At 40.3% G+C, this 18,453-nt stretch overlaps 1 protein-coding gene across 2 annotated transcripts in view; it reads left to right on the forward strand.

The window, feature by feature from the left end:
- The window catches only part of dock4b (dedicator of cytokinesis 4b), a 170,271-nt gene that overhangs the window by 65,624 nt on the left and 86,194 nt on the right, over window positions 1-18,453 (forward strand). For both annotated transcript variants that reach the window (XM_034673952.1, XM_034673953.1), the window contains exons 8-12: window positions 3,041-3,192; window positions 10,880-10,961; window positions 11,135-11,195; window positions 11,339-11,471; window positions 14,974-15,062. In XM_034673952.1, coding sequence (XP_034529843.1) covers window positions 3,041-3,192; window positions 10,880-10,961; window positions 11,135-11,195; window positions 11,339-11,471; window positions 14,974-15,062 — 517 coding nt within the window. The remainder of the gene's footprint in view (window positions 1-3,040; window positions 3,193-10,879; window positions 10,962-11,134; window positions 11,196-11,338; window positions 11,472-14,973; window positions 15,063-18,453) is intronic.

Here is an 18,453-nt window from a genome sequence, read left to right on the forward strand (position 1 = left end):
CAGATCTTCAGGTAGGGTGTTCCACATGCATGGTCAAATCAGCCATGCCCCTGATTGGGACTAACTTTTAACCTTAATATATCTGAAAAAGCAGAGTTGGAAAAATCTACATCCCTGTTCAGTTGTCAAACATAAGGAAATGAGGCACATTGATCAAAATACATTTTTTGAAGTAGGCAGTAAACAGGTGGAATAATACTGTAGAATTTGGCACTTGAACGTGGACTGTATGTAGTGGTGGTTCCTTGACTTTCAAATGGACCCCTTGAGGAAGAGTTTCTTTCACTTCTGCCTTGCCGTCATTTTTAAACGGGATGTTGCCGTTTGTTTTTCCACATAACTCATGCTCAAATATGTTTTGTGTTCTGGATTAACTTTTGAACTTCATTCACCTCCTCCAGAAACTAATGACCTTATGATTGCATAAATATAAACCAATTTGTATTCATCATAACTCTAAATTAGCTGTTCACCTTCCTTGGAGAGAGTTTATTACATCTGGGGCTTTATGTTATGTCTTTTTCATGCATGCTCATTTCTAGGAAGACAGTTCTTGTAACTAGACCAGTGTGTTTGTTACCTTGACATGTTTTGACTACAAACTTCCTGTAGTCTTCCTCAGCTGTGACTACAAGAACTGTCTGACTATTATATATGCTGTCAGACCAAATGAAACCTTTATGGATGCTTATTTCTAGTTTGTGTATAAATAGCTATACAAAAGATTGCACCATAGAGAAAAGAAGAAGGAAAGAATCATTTGTGTGGTGTATATGTTGCTCGGACCAGCTGCTAGTTACCTTAGCACAGCAAAAATTAGTTTACAGCCAGCCTGTCATGGAAATTCCATGTAATTGATAGTGTGTGCCAAGAAATAGTCTACAACATCACCCTATGAAATGGCAAATTGTTTCAGAATTTCAAACAGGAACTAACTTGTTGGTGACTGAGCTTTAAAGGGGCTAATGGTTGTGTTTTGTTACATCTGAAGAGTGCTTGGCTAACTAGCATTCTGCTTTTATGCCTATTTTTCCTCACACATACATACTCCATTCTGCTGGAGGTGACAGATATCGCCATTTCTGCTTGGGTGTGTGACTCCTACCACTCCATGGTACATTTTAACAGCTCTTCATTCTTGCATTGTCTTTATCCTTCTCCCTTTCTTCTCATCTCATCCTGCTCTTGGCCCCCCTCCTCCACATCTTTACATCCTACTACAGAGGCAAATGTGGAGCACAATTTGGCAGGGGCTCTACTGGCCATCTGGTGCTCTGTGTGTGTGTGTGTGTGTGTGTGTGTGTGTGTGTGTGTGTGTGTGTGTGTGTGTGTGTGTGTGTGTGTGTGTGTGTGTGTGTGTGTGTGTTTGTGTGTGTGTGTGTGTGTGTGTGTGTGTGTGTGTGTGTGTGTTTGTCCTTGTATTTTTGGATGTTGACAGCAGATAAGGATGAACCTATCATAAACAGAGCTGTAATGTGCATGTTGATCCTGATGCTATTTACACCGGTGCACCTTTCCGATTGGGTCTTTATCGATCCCTTTCATACGGATCTACTTCGATAGAGCATGTAAGATCTGTTAGTGCAAATACACTGACTGATTCAGAAATCTAATGTTATGCTGCATTGTTTAACTGGTACTTTTCTTGCATTTATATACAGCATGCATTTACGTCTGTTAGCTTTTTTGTGATTGAAAACCAGTTGAAATGATTCACATCACAACAACATCATTATCTCTTTTGTGTCAAGAAAAGAATAAGAGTACTTGCTCAAGGTAAACACGATAGAATAAATGTTCTGATCCTCTTATACAGGATGGTTAATAGGATTTCCTAAATGAATAGACTCAATCCACTCAGTGAATACTCTCTGTGGAAGCTTTTGTGTTGGAAATAATACCAAAAACTCCTCAAGTAATACAGTATTTGTATACGTGCACATGTGTTCATACAGGAATATACTTCTTTTGTTCCAAGGTTGCAACAAAAAAACTGTCAGACGATGTGCACCATTACACAGTGTATTAACTCAATCTATATCTTAGTCTGCAAATGTAAATGCAAATTTGCAGGATTGAATAGAGAGGTGTCTCAGAGGGATATTGCACATCTTTGATTAAGGAAACTGCATGGTAAATACATCGGCCCTTGAATGTGATTGGTTGGTATTTAAAGAGATGTAACCACATGTTGTTTTTCCTGGGTTTTAATGGTATTTGATGAGCTTTGATCCTGCATTTGAGGATCTCACAGGATTTAGAGCTTATGGATTTTACTGTTTTTCTAACCATTTCGAACCCCTACAGCAAATCCTAATTTAGTACAGTGCAATAAAACATGTAATGTATTTCAAAAATAACTGCATTTGTTTGTTTTTGAAAGTTTTGTGAAGATGAAGATTTATTTTTATATACAGAGAAGGTATCATAAGGCAGGGGTTTCCAAAGTGTGGGTTTGGACGCCCTTGGGGGTCATGAGACACAAATGGGGGGTCGTGAGATGTCTTCCAGAGTGTTTTTTTTTCTTAGTTAACTATAAATAGTGCATTTTACCCATTATAGTAAAAAATATCGACGGAAATTGTAGCTAAACTTGAAATAAAACCAAAAAAATAGAAAATGTAATGAGTTTTCTGCCTTTCTTTTGCCAGATGACTCCTAAGTTTAGGGTTAGTGAACAGTTATTCATCAAAAGCATCAGAAGCAGTAGGTTTATTCATAACAGCACAGGAAACACAGCCACATGCACATATAGGTAGGCTAACTTTCTGCAGACCAGCTAAATGAAGCCACATTAAATCACTTTGAGGGAGAGTGGGGGTTGCGAAAGTTTGGGAACCCCTGCCATAAGGGAACACAAAGCCTTACAGACAGAAACAAAGTAGTGAATGCAGAACTTGCAGAAGTGACAGTCTGATACGACTCTGCGTTGTTGTATAGGTGCAGTAGAAACCATGGATTTTCCCTGTTTCAAATCTGCTCAACCGATACTGTATGTGACATCATCAATTTGCATCCCTTATGTCTGCCCCCTCTGCAGATGGAGCATCGGCATCGGAAGAAGGAGACCCCTACGCCTGCAAGCACCCATCACCTGTTTGTCCACATGAAGAGTCTGATGAGTGCCAATCTTGGAGAGGAGCTTGAAGTCTTCTTCCACATCTATGATGGACGGGAGAACCGGCCACTCAGGTATTCACCCTGTTTTTTAAATGGAAACAATGAAAAATGCATACATTATTATTATTATTGCTCAATTGTTATGCATGTGTCGTACAGTTTAATCACTGGGATGTGTAATCAAGTTTGACTGGGATTTTTTTGCCCCTCAGACTCATTTGGATGTACAGTCCAAAGCAATGTGTGTGAGGCGACATTTTGAATGGTTTCCCTTCTGATCTCTGGAAGCCTTCTCTAATTATGTTCATTGATGTTAATCAAATGAAGCAGTTTGTTAAAGATCACATGGTCGAATGGATGTGGGCAAAGCCATGCTATTTTCTCACATAAAAGTGTCCCTGCAGTCCACTGAACCCACGGGAGTCTGTGCACGTCACTCCAATCCATGCACGCACGCACACCGACACGCACACACACAAAGGCACCCACATTCTCCTGATGTGGTGTCGGCCATAAACAAGACTGTGTTTAAACTCTAGAGTTTCATAGTTCAAAGCGAAGAAATTCCATTTCATGTCACAAACAAAGTAGATTCGTCAGGCAAAGGGAAAAAAAAAAAACGTGTGGGATGAGAAATGAGCTCTGAAACTTCTTTTGATAAGTCATGCTTGTGTTCGGCACTCCTCTCCGCCCCACAGGGTCACATCAGAGGAACAAGGGTGACATTGATGGGACTTATTTTGTTTCAGTATGCAGTAACTCCAATTCTGTTCTATTGGAAATCCAATTCATTATTCATCAAGTTGCTGGCACCAAATCAAACTATTGTGCAGACTTAGTTTACTTGAGTTACTTAAAACGTTGAATCAATAATATACACAATATGTTAGGGGGTATGAGATGGTGTGTTGGTGTTCATTTGTTGGTGCTACTCTGTACATATATGGATTGTTGTTTTTTCTTGTTATCTTTTGATTAATAAATACACTAAGAAGGCTGCTAAAGAGAAAAAAGACAAATAAAGCTAAAAACAAATATGGCAACAATGAAGTGTATCATGTTGTATTGTTTTGTATTGTATCATATCGAATCGTATCATATCCTTTCATAGCGTATCGAATTGTATCGTATCATATTACGTAGTATTGTATTGTATAATATCGTATCGTATCTTATCATATAATAATAATAATAATAATAATAATAATACATTTTATTTATATAGCACCTTTTAAAAACATGTTTACAAAGTGCTTTACAGAGTGCAAGACAAAGCGAGTGAAAAAACAAAAGCACATGACAAAGGTAAGGAGACCTAGAATGAGTTAGGGAAAAAGACAATAATAATAAACATGCAGAAGTTAAAAAGTCAGTGATGAGTTAAGAAATAAAAGCACATTGAAAAAAGTGTGTTTTTTAAAAGAGATTTAAAAGAGGACAAGGATGTGGCTTGCCTGATATCCTCCGGCAGGTCATTCCAGAGTGACGGGGTCACCTCTGGTTTTAACTTCGCCCTTGGAAGTTCCAAGAGGGACCTGCCGGAGGAGCTCAGGCAGCAGTTGGGGACATACATTTTAAGGCATGCACTTAGATGAATGACTCAGGGGCCAGTCCATTTATTGCTTTAAAAGTGAGTGTTAAAAACTTAAAATCAATTCTAAAACCCACAGGCAACCAGAGAAGGGAGGCTAAAACTGGTGCGATGTGTTCCCTTTTCTTGGTGTGTGTGAGGAGTCTGGCAGCGGCGTTTTGGACTAACTGGAGTTTTGAGAGGTTGTGTTTGCTTAGGCAGGAGTAGAGTAAGTTATAATTATCTAATCGGGAAGTGATGAATGCATGGATGACAATTTCTAGGTTATGGTGTGAACATATGTTGTATCGTATTGCATCATATCCTATTGCATTGTGTCATGTAGTATAGTATCGTATCATGTCATATCGTATTCTGTCATATAGTATTGTATCGTATCATGTAGTATCATATCATATCGTATAGTATCATGTTTTATGGTATCGCACTGCACTGCACCTTATCGTAGCGCACCGCATTGTAAATGCACTCCATCATATCACACCATACAATATTATATTGCATGCTATTGTCTTATACTGTATGATATCCCATAGTACTGTACTGTATAATATGGCATCCCATGATATCATACCATATCCTAGGTGTTAAATTCTACCATGTCTTGTTGAAGCATATTGCATCATATCACATCCCATTTAATTATATGGTGTCTTATTATATTGTATTGCTACATACAGTACTGTTATGATTTCATATTGTATAGTATCAGATGGTATCATATTGCACCATAGTGTAACATATGGTATGGTATAGTATGATATGCCATAACATGTATCGATATTGTATGGTATGTATGGTGAGGTATCTTATCATACAAACCCATACAGTATAGCACCAATCGCATTGCAAGGCAAGAAGTTGATGTAATTTACTGGAATTGTCCTTTTGTTTTTAACCAAGCGGCAAACTCCGGTCTCAAACGATGAAGCCAATGCGGAAGTGATATAAACTGCAATACATCGAAAATCCGCTTGAGGCTGGCTGCAGAAACACCGGAAACCACATAGATATGAATGGGAAAAAGACGATCTTTGCAGCATTAATAAACATGTTTACAGCCTGGTTCAAAAAACGGCTTGGCCCTACAACGCTAATCTCTCTAATGGCATACACTGTACGGGGGATGATTTTTTTCTAACGTGACGGTTAAGAAGATATTAATATTATGAGTTTTGCCCAAATAAGGACATGACTGACGTGAATCCCGGTCGGGAACACACAGCCATTGGCTAAGAGACTCACACTACGTCACACTCTGCCTAGTTGAGTTCCGCATTACCAATATGGCTGCCGCCGTCGATTTGCTTCAAAACAGCTCTCAGGAACAGATGGGTGACGTCACGGATACTACGTCCATATTTTTTACAGTCTATGTTTTTAACCCAGTAGGATCTTAATATGTGCACGCACGCACGCACGCACGCACGCACGCACGCACGCACGCACGCACGCACGCACGCACGCACTCACGCATGCACGCATGCACTCACGCAGACACGAACAATGTATCTATAGTTGGAAAGCACTCAAGTACATGTAGTTGGCTCTCCTGTCTCCTTTAATCTCAACCATGCAAATCCTTGATGTAAGGGTTAGAAATAATGAAGGTAGATTATTGTGACTATTCCCTGCCCACTCTTTGTCTTAAAGTGGGTAATTAGCATCCAGTGGTATCATATTAGGTTCCACTTGAATCACTTCATCTCTCTGCTTCTCTTCTTCTTCTTCTAATTACTCCTACCTGAGCCAGGTAAGAGTAATTAGACTCTCTGAGTTGAGTCATTGAAGTAGATTTACAGCTTATATTCTGAAATAGAAGAGAGCTCTCATAGTTCAGCTTAAACATCTCTTGTAGATGTTTTTTTTGCTAGAAATGTCAAAGTACCTTTCAGAAAGTGAACTGAAAACACAAATCTGAATATAGTAAAGGATACAAAGCCCCAATTTTTTTCGCAGCTTGTCCTATTTCTTAAATCAGTTAATTACAGTTTGGGGATGAAGGCAGTCACAGGCCTTCACCGGTGTGTCTTAGAGCTTCTATCTTAGAGGAAAATCTTACCGTGGCAGCTCGCCAACATTATCGCTCGCTGTCTGGTAGCACATACACACACACACAGAAATCCACACAAGATGCCTGGCATTGAGCCATTACGATGCTTCCCTCTGTGCTCTCTATGGGTTCAATGTGTGTGTATGTTTGTGTGTCAGAGACCAGATGGGGGTCCGACCCGTTGTCTCAGTACCATGCCAACACCAGCAGCCCCAGTGCATCATGGCAGCTTCTTTGTGTATGATACAGGCTCATTGTCTGGCTCTTTAGCAGGACACAAACGCTGTTGCACACTGTACCACCACACTCACACTGTTGCTCTTTCTGTTTTACAACATTTGGTGTTATTCCAGGTCGAACACACATATTTACTGCCACTGTTCTATCAACAACAAAAAAATCCCACTTCGTATCATAAGTTCTGCTCAATTCTAGGTCACATAATGATTATTTGTCACGTGCATCTATGTGTGTGTGTGTGTGTGTGTGTGTGTGTGTGTGTGTGTGTGTGTGTGTGTGCATGTTTTTCTGGTGTGTTTTTATTTGTGTCTCTTTAAAGATGGAGCTCTGCTTTGTTGCTGTGTTCCTGAGTCTTTTCCTCTTCTTAGTACGTGGCCTCTTGGGTACATTTCAGGCTACTTGGCTTGGATGTGGGAGGCAACACTAGTGGTTAATTTACCCAGTATTTAACACACCCTCCTCCACCCCTTGTCACTGGGTGAGCGCATGCTTCCTAATGCAATCATCGATATCAGGAGAGGGAATAGCCAGTGCACTGTGCGCCCAGAGGGGAGGGAAATGGGCCATTCATGTTATGTTAATGCAGGCGGTGATAGAGGGAGATAAGGTCCCACTGGGGGACAGTGTGATCAACACGCTGCAGCTGTGAGGAGGGGAGGAGAGTGTGTTTGAGCCTCGCGTGTGTGTTTGCAGGAGTGGCTGTTAATTGGCAGTTGGGGTTTCAACAATACGGCGCTAATTAGGGTTTGGGAAAACGTGAGCAGGTCTCATGTCTAATGCATAGGAATCCGTCTCCATATGGCCGGATAAATGGTCTGGAAAAGTTACAGAGAGCAGCTAATGAGAAACATCCAAATCTAAATCAAATTTACTCTTGACTGGTTTATTCCAATACGGGTGATAAAAAGAAAACTTTACTGAAGGAATACATGTATGAAGAATCACAAGCATTTGTATAATTAATAATCAGAAGCTTAATTAATTTAAACATGAGCGCCCACTGCCCTACATACACAAAACAGTGAAATACAGTGCAAGGAGCAGGCGCTTATTTACATCAGACATGGCAACTTTTAAGCTCGTAAGAGGAGCTTTTAATAGCTCTGACTCTTATAACAACATCCTAATCCATTGTAGCATGAAGTTAAGTTATATAGGATCTGTCTGGTATATTCTGCTCTTGTGTGAATTGGCGCTGGCTATCAGTGCCAGCGCCTTGGCTCATTGTCAGGCCCGGCTGCATTACAAGGTTTTCTCTCTGCTTATCGGTGGACTGTGAAAGTCACCTAACTGGATTAGCCCTCAGCTCGCCAGCCAGGATGAGACAGGCCCAGCAGGAAACATCCGCTGCTTCTCTTTTGAGCGTGTGTGCAAGTTATAGAGAGAGGACGGAGTACAAAGAGATTGAAAACGCGAGCTGTGTCCGTCCTTTTTTCTGTTTTTGACCGACATGCGCTTAATTTTCAGCCTGCAGGGAAGAGTGGGTGTGGGGTGTTTGAGGCCAGAGCTCTTATTTCCAGACAGTTCAGTCTGCTCTGCTGTGAGGGTCTTGAACTTCTTATTTTAAAGTTGCGCTGCAATGTGCAGAATGTCCAAAGTATGAGTCAGTGTTGTTAAGCTAGACAATTTGCTTTTCCAATGGTCTCAGTGTGATGGCTTACAGTTTTATATATAGCAGTATCAGCGGCATAGCTAAGGGGATGGTTAAACATGTGTAGCCTTCTAATTATGCACTCCTGAAAAGTTTAGGACATCCTGCCCCATCATTTTTTAAAAGTACACAAAGATCCAGGCTCTGCCATCAGCTAGTTAACATTCAAGGGTTGGACATCAAGGTGGTGCCAACTTACAAATATCTAGGTGTACACCTGGACAACAAGTTGGACTGGTCCCTTAACACAGATGCACTCTACAGGAAGGGGCAGAGCCGCCTCTTTCTTTTTCTTAAGGAGGCTCAGAACCTTAGACATCTGCTGAGATGCTGCAGATGTTTTATCAGTCTGTGGTGGCAAGTGTGTTATTCTATGCTGCAGTCTACTGAGGAAGCAGTATAAAACACAAGGATGCAAGGCGACTGGACAAACCAGTGAAAAGAGCTGGCACTGTGATTGGAACCAGGTTGGACTCACTGGAGGCTGTGGTGGAGAGATGCACACAGAAGAAGCTAGAGGCCATTCTAAATTACACAGATCATCCACTTCACAACTTCTTTGTGGACCAGAGAAACAGCAGCAGTGGAGGGCTCATTTCTCTACGCTGCAGGACTGAGAGATACAGAAAATCATTCATCCCTACAGCCATTAGGCTTCATGACTCTCTAGCCAATGGGAGATGAGCTGACAGACATCTGTACTACTTGTTTCATGTGATTTTTTATCTACCAGACACCTGAATTTACCCCTTCTGGGATGAATAAAGTACATTCTATTCTATTCTATTCTATTCTATTCTATTCTATTCTATTCTATTCTAGTGCCACTATAGCATGACACCTGTTGTTCTGAGTTAAATATCTCAATAGCTCTTGCGTTATTGGAATTTACAGAAAAGCATGTTGCCTTTGAAGCAAAATGAAGCATCCATTTAGCTACACTTTGATAAACATGCCAGCTAAATATATGCGTGTTAGCTGCTGATGCTAGCATTTAGCTCAAACCAGCACTCACAGCAATGTCAGCGTGCAAGACTCTTACTTTGCAGCCAGAGGGATGTAGGCAGGAGGTCTGAAATGTAGTGTTCTACTTAGGGGCATTTCGACCAAGAGTTCTGGGGTCTTTTAGCCCCCAGAACTACTTTACCTTGAACTAAAAGGTTTCTGTTCCCCCATTGTTGTCTGCGTTTGACCACGGGCTGAAGTACCGGGTAGATTGAGCAAATCAGGCCAGTGACGTATGGAGAAAAGAAAATTATATTCAATAATATTTTGAAATCTTTATAAAAAACTAAACTAGTATGCATTTCCAGGAACTCCCTCTTTGCCTCAACAACTGTGTAAACTCCACAAACACCGTTACATTCAAATGAAAGTCCCAGGACCTTTGAAAAGTACTACCCCCCAAGCAGGGGCTTTTCACGTGGGGGATTATCTACCCCTGAACTAAATTTAGACCCTGGTTCCTCCGGTTGAAACGCACATAGTTCAGGGTAAAGTCCCTAGTTCCGGGGTACCAAACAACACATGCTACTCTTTGTAATGTCCTGAAATACACCATCAACTAATGTAAATACTATTTCTGTATTTTTATTTAAGCATACAGCTCTGTGGCATTTACATGCACCATTTTGACTCCCTATTCACCTCCCTAGTAATGGTCTCAGCCTCGTCCTGTCACAGCCAGAAGACACATGACATCCAGCCTAGCAGTTATGAGACAAAGGCTTTACATTTTCTTTTGTAACACATCACTGTTTTTGCTGACAGTCCAGTATCAGGGCCAAAATGTGTCAGAATGAATCCACACAGTGCAAAATAGCACGCTGAATATTTTATTCAGCTGTAGAGGAGCGATGTGAGGATGTTCTTGTCGGATATGTTACAGACAATCTGTCGTGTTGGGGATTCGGTTCAGTAATTCAAGCTTTGTATATGTTTTTCTCTCCCTCTATCCCTCTGTCTCTGCTCCCACTCTGCCTGTCTTTCTCCTGCCTCGTAGTCTCTTTCAGCCCTGCTTTAGTTTGAAGTTTGAACTTTGAAGTGTTTCCTCCAGTGCCCGCCACTGAGCACTTGACATTTTTGACATTGTGTCTAATCTTTATTCTGTTCCTATTAGCCAGGACTTGGATTTAGTTGTTTATGATGACACCCAGCCATCACTCCTCCTGACCCCATTCATCTCAATCTGTGTCCCCTTCCCTCTGTTTCTCCTCTGTTACAGTGAAAGGTTCTTTGTGAGGCTGAATAAGAGCGGGCTGCCAAAGTCGCCAGAGAAGACAGAAAGACAGTGCACGCTGTTTGTGGTGAGTGGTGAACATGATTTTGCATTTACAAAGATTTATATGTAGTTTTTTATAAAGCCAGTCATGTTCTATCATGTTGCGTTACTCTGAGAACTAAAAGCCAAGTCAGCTCTGTATCTTGTTTACAGTGATTGAATCTGATGCTGAAGTGTGTTTCCCTGTTTTTTTTTCAGGATTTGGGAAGCAGTGATCTCCGAAAAGATGTCTACATTGTTGTTCACATCATAAGAATAGGTGGGAGTTACGATGCTGCTACTCTTTCACAGAGCACTACATGTCTTTAAAATCTCTCGGGCTTTCATAGCTGTTCTTGTTTTGACTGTGCACACTTCTTTGTGTTTTTTTTCTTATGTGTGTGTGTGTGTGTGTGTGTGTAGGGAGAATGGGAGCAGGAGAGAAGAAGAATACTTGTAGTGTACAGTACAGGCGGCCTTTCGGCTGTGCTGTCGTCAGCATCGCAGATCTCCTCACTGCTGACTCCAAGGATGACCATCTGCTCAAGGTTTATGCGTAAGTCACTGAAGACGGACACGTTTTTAGGTCCTTTCTTCCAAATAGAAAATCACACTGTACTAAAAAAGGAGTAGTTCAACATTTCTGGCTCTTTATGAAAAACTTAAACATTGAAACAACTCTCTTAGCTCCTTTTGAAACTTAACAATTGTCAACTTTTATCTATCATGTTTGATTTGAATCAGAATTCAAGTGTGAGATTACAGGTTTTGGTTACCCCTGGGGTCCTTTGTGCTATGCTGGGCTAACAATCTGGCTTCATTTAAATCATCAACCTTTATTTATACTTGAGAGATCATTGACAATGATATCAAGGCATTTACAGTGACATTTAAAAAACAAACAACAAACAAACAGCAATGCATCAAGAGTACCAAAAGTCATGAAATAGGATCTTTTTTTTGGGATATAAAAACATTAAAAGATCAAATAAAACAATACAAATAAAAAGAGAGTTGGGGATTGGCTATAATTTGCTGGGGGCGGCTGTGGCTCAGTGGGTAGAGTCGGTCGTCCATCAATCGGAAGGTTGGCAGTTCGATCCCAGCTCCGGCGGTCACATGCCGAAGTGTCCTTGAGCAAGACACTGAACCCCGAATGCTCCTTCTGTTGTTCAGAGGTGTGTGAATGTGAATGAATGAGATCACAACATAGCAGCCTCTACCATTAGTGAGTGAATGGGTATGAACCGTCTGGGTGATGAAGAAGTTCAGTAAGGTAGGTTGGTAATTTTTCCTAAGACAGCTTTGTAGTTAAACAGATTCCAATGGATATTGCGTCTTTCATGGAGAGAGGGCCAGCCAACCTTATTGTACAGAATGCACCGATGTGTGTGAAAGGGGTCACCTGTAATAAATCGTAACGCAGAGTGATAAATGGAGTCAAGGCGTTTGAGGGTTGAGGATGGTGCGTTTCTGTAGATTATGTCCCCATAATACAAGACTGACATAAAAACAGCCTCCACAACCCTCTTCCTACAAAACATTGGGAATATAGATCTGTTTGTATAGAAATAGCTGACTTTTTGTCGGAGTCTGTCTGCAAATAAACAGAGAAAAAAACTGGTGGAGATTATTAAAAGAATGTTGCACTATTCCTTTAAGAATCACTAATCTTTACACATTACGTTTTTTATTGTAAGTACCAAATACATGCTGCGAAAAAGATATCACTCTTCAATTACCCAGAGCTAGAATTCTCCTTTATGTCGCTTCAAAGCAGTTCACTTCAGGTCATCCTATTAGCTGGTAAGTAACACAGCAAGCTTATCAGAGGCATTTCACAACAACATATCACAGTGCTCTGTTGTGATTTCGAAAGAGTGGCAGTGAAAGGACTTTGTTGTCCAGCCTGCTCTGCACAATGCCCAGAGGGATTAAAAAGGCTACTGCTGACACACTGATCTGACCTAAATTATGGCTGGATCAGGCTGACTGGCCGGTAGAAGAAAAAAAACAACCACCTTCACGACACCTGCAGTAACACCAGAGTCTGAGCAGCATTCAAATTCTGCACTGAATTAGGTCAAGACAAGACGTCACAGAAAATACTGTAAGTGTTTAGTTGTGATGCCCTAGTTAGATGGAAAAACTGGACAATACCAAAAGGTCCTGATTAGGGTTGTTCACAGAGTACTGAGTGCTGTGGATGCAGAGTCTGGACCTCACATGACTGTAAAATGTTGCTGCCATTACAGATACCCTGGCAAATGCTCGATTAAGTGTTTTGGCACACATAAGGATGGCTAACAGGACCACAGAGTGTTAACTTTTACTGTCTGCACCTAACGCACTATACAGTTTAATGTTGTGAGAGTCATTTACAGAAGAAGACAGTGAGTTTACTACCACAGGGCATGTGACGGAGATTAAACATCATTTTAAACATCTTAAGAAACTATTGGTGACATTGAAGTAAGTCAGTTATGTGTATTAGTAAAGGTTATGAAGAAATGCGTTAGTTAAGTTCTTTTCACACATCCTCCTGTCATTCTATACTTCTCCTTACGGGTGTCAGAGCTGCTGTCAGAGGCCTGATCTGAATGCAGAAAGTAGACTTTCAAAGTGTAGTTGTACTGTTCTAGTTTTGAATCATTTTTAAGTACACAAAACACAGTAGATGTATCTGGTATGAATCAATATACTTATTTATATCACAGTGTATAGCATAGAAATAAATTTCATGCAATTATCAGATTTTTTCCTTGTCTTTCAGCCTTAGTCTTGATTTTTCTCACTTGCACATGAGGTTCATATTACATTAAATGTGCTCCAGTGAATCATACGGTACCTGTTTGATACCAAATTCACCTACAACAAGCTGCTGAATGCAACAGAACAACAACCATTGCTATTTTAAAAGAGAGACATATTTACTTGAATTATCAAGACCAAAAAGACAACTGCATTTAACCTTTCAACTGGGAAATCGCTGCTCAACATGGGAATATAAAATGTTTTATTTGCCTTCTTCTTCTTTTGGTGTGCTTTTGGGCTGGGGTAGCAATCTCAATTCTCAGCTCAGGTATAGTGATCACAAATTTAAACTGAGGACAAGTTTTCTTGTTGTCATATTTTTTTCCTTTCTCTAACCCTCCTGCAATGTTGCGGGTCAAATTGACCAATTTTCAACTTCAAAAATCTAAAAAAATCATTGTTAAAAGTATTATTTTGCATTTCTAATGTCACAGTGGATGACAGGCTACTGGTATTCAGATGTTCCTTCCATTTTCAGGTAATATATGCCTTCCAAACCAGCTAAATACAGCATAAAGATTTGGGCAGCATGTGACAGAAGAGTTGTCTGTTGTTATTTAATCAACATCACTTCATAAAAATAAAAAAAATTCAAAATGTAAAATAAAATTAACACAAATCTATGTCATGTAAAACTATTGAATTTATATTTAGGTCTTTCCAATGTACATTAAAAAAAAAGTTTTAACATTAATTTTCATAAAAATGAGTGAGTTATCCTCATTGAACCATGATCTGTGAGGATTAAAGAACACTATTGCACTAAATATTGACTTAAATGGTTAGTAATGGAGTTAATAATGAGATTTTAAAAAATGTTTATTGTTTTTTTTGGGGGGTTCTGACACTTTTGGATCATTACATATGCCCCGGGTCAAGTTGACCCAGGAACATTATTGCTGTTCCTATAAGAAACGTACATAACAGGAGGGTTAAGTTACAGTGAAGCCATGATCTGTGCATTCATTTTCAGTATCGTATGTTTCATTTGTCTTCATACCTTGTGATAGCTGTCTTTAACAAACTGAGGACTTACAATGTTAAAAACTGGACCTATAGAGTTTTAAACATGTGGGCATTTACCCAAAGTTAAGGGCGAAGTATGCTTTCATGCATCAAGGGTAATGAAGGATCCAGTACCACCAGAGATTAACATATACAGGGCCACATGTTGAAAAAAAGATTTGTCCTGTTCCTTGCCTGTAGTTAATATTCTGTTCATCCGTCTTATCTTTCTGTCTCAGGTGTAACACTGAGAGTGAGTGGTTCCAAATCCATGACAACATCATCAAAAAAGCCAATTCCAGATACAACCTGTCAGGCTCCAACACAGGTAAGAATCACTCCTTTTATATTTTTATGACTCACTTTGAAACATTTTGCTTTAAGATGTTACAGAAGAAGGTTAAGTAACAGCAAACTTGGGCGCCCAGTTCATCCGTCTGGTGCCGTGTGAGTCAGTTTCCGGTCAGTCTGAGTCGTGTTTTTCGTGGGTACGAAGTTCCTCTTTAGCTGAGCGGATTTGTCTTCACATGGCCGTGTCTGCAGGAAGCTAGCTGTTGCAAATGCATTCAGGATGATTTTTATAAATAGCTGCATTTGCATCATCCTGAACCACGGCATCAGCAGTTTCCAGTAGCAACAGGTTGGTGGAGGAATCGGGACACTGAGTTCTTCAAACGTCAAAGAACTGTGGAGTGATACATAAGGAGGTTTGTTCTGTAATGAGGCCCATACTTAGATGTTACAGTGATTGCACAAAGAATCTTATGGATGCAGCTGTGAGAGGAATCATATTATCAACTTTGCTTGTGTGAAAAATAATAAGCTTGTGATTACAGCTTTTAAAATATGATCTTCAGCGTAGTAGCTTGAATGCAGTACAAAGTGTAACGCAGTAAGACATTAACATGAAACAAACAGTGTTGGCTAAACTGCAGCTGTTTGTTTACTGCTGTTTGTACATTTACCCCTCGATGCAATCAGCAGAAGTTCATCAGAAGTTTGTCCTTGAGCTCATTTACATAACAGAGCTGGTGAAATGCTGCTGTAATCCCGCTACAGGCTGTTATTTCCATAATGAAAATAGTTACTCTGTGTCTGTTAACAGAGTTCATTGCCTTTTAAATCTCTCATCACTTGTTTTTTTTCCTCTCTCAGTAGAAAAGGTTGCTAATTGTGTGAGTGCTGTCTCATGGAGGATGAGGACAAAAAAAAATCTGTGCGACTGATCTACTGAATCAGCTCCAGTTTCACACCTTCCCTCAGTGGAACAATAATGACTTTACGCGACACCATACAACTCAATAATCATGAATAATCTTACATAAGCGTGAAGTAAGGAGGTAATTAAAATGAATGACACAAAGCCTTTTAAAGCAGTGTGTGTTATCTGAACAGCATCTTTACCCTCCATGGGTTTATAACAAAACTGCAGCATCAAGCGGAACTTCCATATGAAGGAATTATGAATGGATAGAGATGTAGAAGGAGAATGAAAGTTTTCATTCATGATGTGTCAAACACTTAGAGAAGGCTTCCTTATCTCACATTGAGCTGTTTACAATCTTAATCAGGTGTTAGGATCTGCTTTATTTTCTACTTAATCTGTAGACTGACTGAGCTACATATCACATCTAATTACAGATAAATTGAACGGATGATGTTTTGGATTCTGGATGTTTTGCAGATAGGGGTGGGAATTAAAAAAAACCAGATCTGACTTAGAACCGGTTCCAATTGATCAATTCCATCAGAAGTGACATCATGTCACTTCGCGGGGCGTCGCATTATGTGTCAAACAAGGCTGAAAATGAGACACCTAGAGCGGGTAAAATACCTCCACAATGACCCCTGGAGGAAAAGCGTTTTTTCCTCTCCAAATTCAAAGTATTTTCATCCAAGCTCGAGAGGCCACGTCTGGACTCATGCGGTCGAACATTAGGCACAGAGAGCGGGTAAAATACCTCCACGATGACCCCCGTAGGAAAAGCAGTTTTTCCTCTCCAAATTCAAAGTATTTTCATCCAGGCTCCAGGAGTCCGGACTCATGCGACTTAGGATGAGTATAACCTATCGTTCAGTATGTTCAAGTTGAATATGTTCATGTTCAGTCTTGTGCAGACATAATTTTGGAAAAAATAAAATGGTCTGTGTAGAACTACTTTTTTTTTCCCCACAAAAAAATTACTCAGGAATCGTTAGGAGGATTGATAGGGAATTGGATTGATAAGCAGAATTGACAATGGCATTGACATTGATAAAATCTTATCAATTCCCATCCCTATTTGCAGATCACCCTGCAGACATGCTGCTCACTCATTCCATTCTTCATGCCTGATGTATGACAGTGACATAAGCTTTGTGGTTCATTATTCACTGATTGGAAAAGCTCACAGGAAACAGCCTGTTTCCTAAGTTAGCGGCCTCTTCTCAAAAATTATGCAACATGTTAGTCTTCGCTTTGCTCTGGGCTTCCATGTCACAGCATTATGGAAAACCAGCATGCACACTGGCACGCTCATCATAAACACATGTAAGTGAATTATTTTAAAGACCTCTTCCTCTTCTCTGGCTGCTGTTTGCACTTCATCACAAACCCTTTGGATGTCAGCTATTGAGTAGCTGTCAGCTGAAGACATTGATCCAGCTGCACGCCTGATTCGCTCCACTGCTTTCTCTTTTCAAAGTGCATTAGAGGAGAGCTGAGGGTCTTTTGTCACAATACTTTGGCATGCATAATTTGAGGGAGTTGGATCCAAAATTGCATTCCCAACACTTAACTGAATTTGACATTGATCTTATGGAATGAAAGAAATATGCTTTAGTCACAATTTTTCGACAAATGAGCTTCATTTATGGGTTATGAGGACAATTTGTTTGTCAGAGCCAAATTAATTCATTACAGTGTTATTCCATTTGGCATGTTCTACTTCTTTGGCTCCTATCTCTTTAATTACACACACATGCATGCTCCATACTTATGACAGCCTCCTCATCATTGCTCCATTTATGAAGATCCATTCTCATTACAACACTCGTGTAGCATTGACTCCAAATGGGCAAAGTGGAGAGAGTATTTAATTTTTTTGCAAACAGGTCAGTGTCTCCCCTCCAGTCCGTCCCTGTAAAAACGTCCGTGCAGGAGTTATGGAACACCATGCATAATTTAAGAACCACAATTTATTACACTTAGTGTCGGGAGAGCAATTAAAACAAGTGTGCAGTGGAGTGAGATAAGGTAATGTTCATTTGTGTGTATATGTGTACATCACACAATGCGATCTTTTGTATGAGTGTGTATGTGCGTCTGAAGTAGTCCTGCTTCTGAACGGACCTGGCAGGGAGCCCGAAGTCTCTCATTAGGAGCCAATTAGCAGGGGAGAGATGAATGCACTGGCCTTAAAGTATGAAGAACATGTTTGGGAGAGGCAGTCTATGTAGAGGGACAGTTATTTTGCTCACATATACACTAATGACTACCTTATTTTGCTTGTGTTTCAGGGTCATAGGGGCCTTATGGGTAATTGAATTTGAGAGACAAGAGAGGTAGCTGATGAGAGGCGATTGTTCTTCTGTTTACACGTTGCCCAGTAGTCCATGAAAGGGATTTCATAAGAATCTGGTTCTGTATGAGTCAGGTCAGGTAGATAATTCAGCTTCCCACCTCCATGCGAGCGTAGGCAGTGACAGAAGAGGCTGCGACAACTCCACTGTTTTGTTTT

Source organism: Notolabrus celidotus, chromosome 21 (genome assembly GCF_009762535.1).
Source record: "Notolabrus celidotus isolate fNotCel1 chromosome 21, fNotCel1.pri, whole genome shotgun sequence".
Classification (NCBI taxonomy): domain Eukaryota; kingdom Metazoa; phylum Chordata; class Actinopteri; order Labriformes; family Labridae; genus Notolabrus; species Notolabrus celidotus.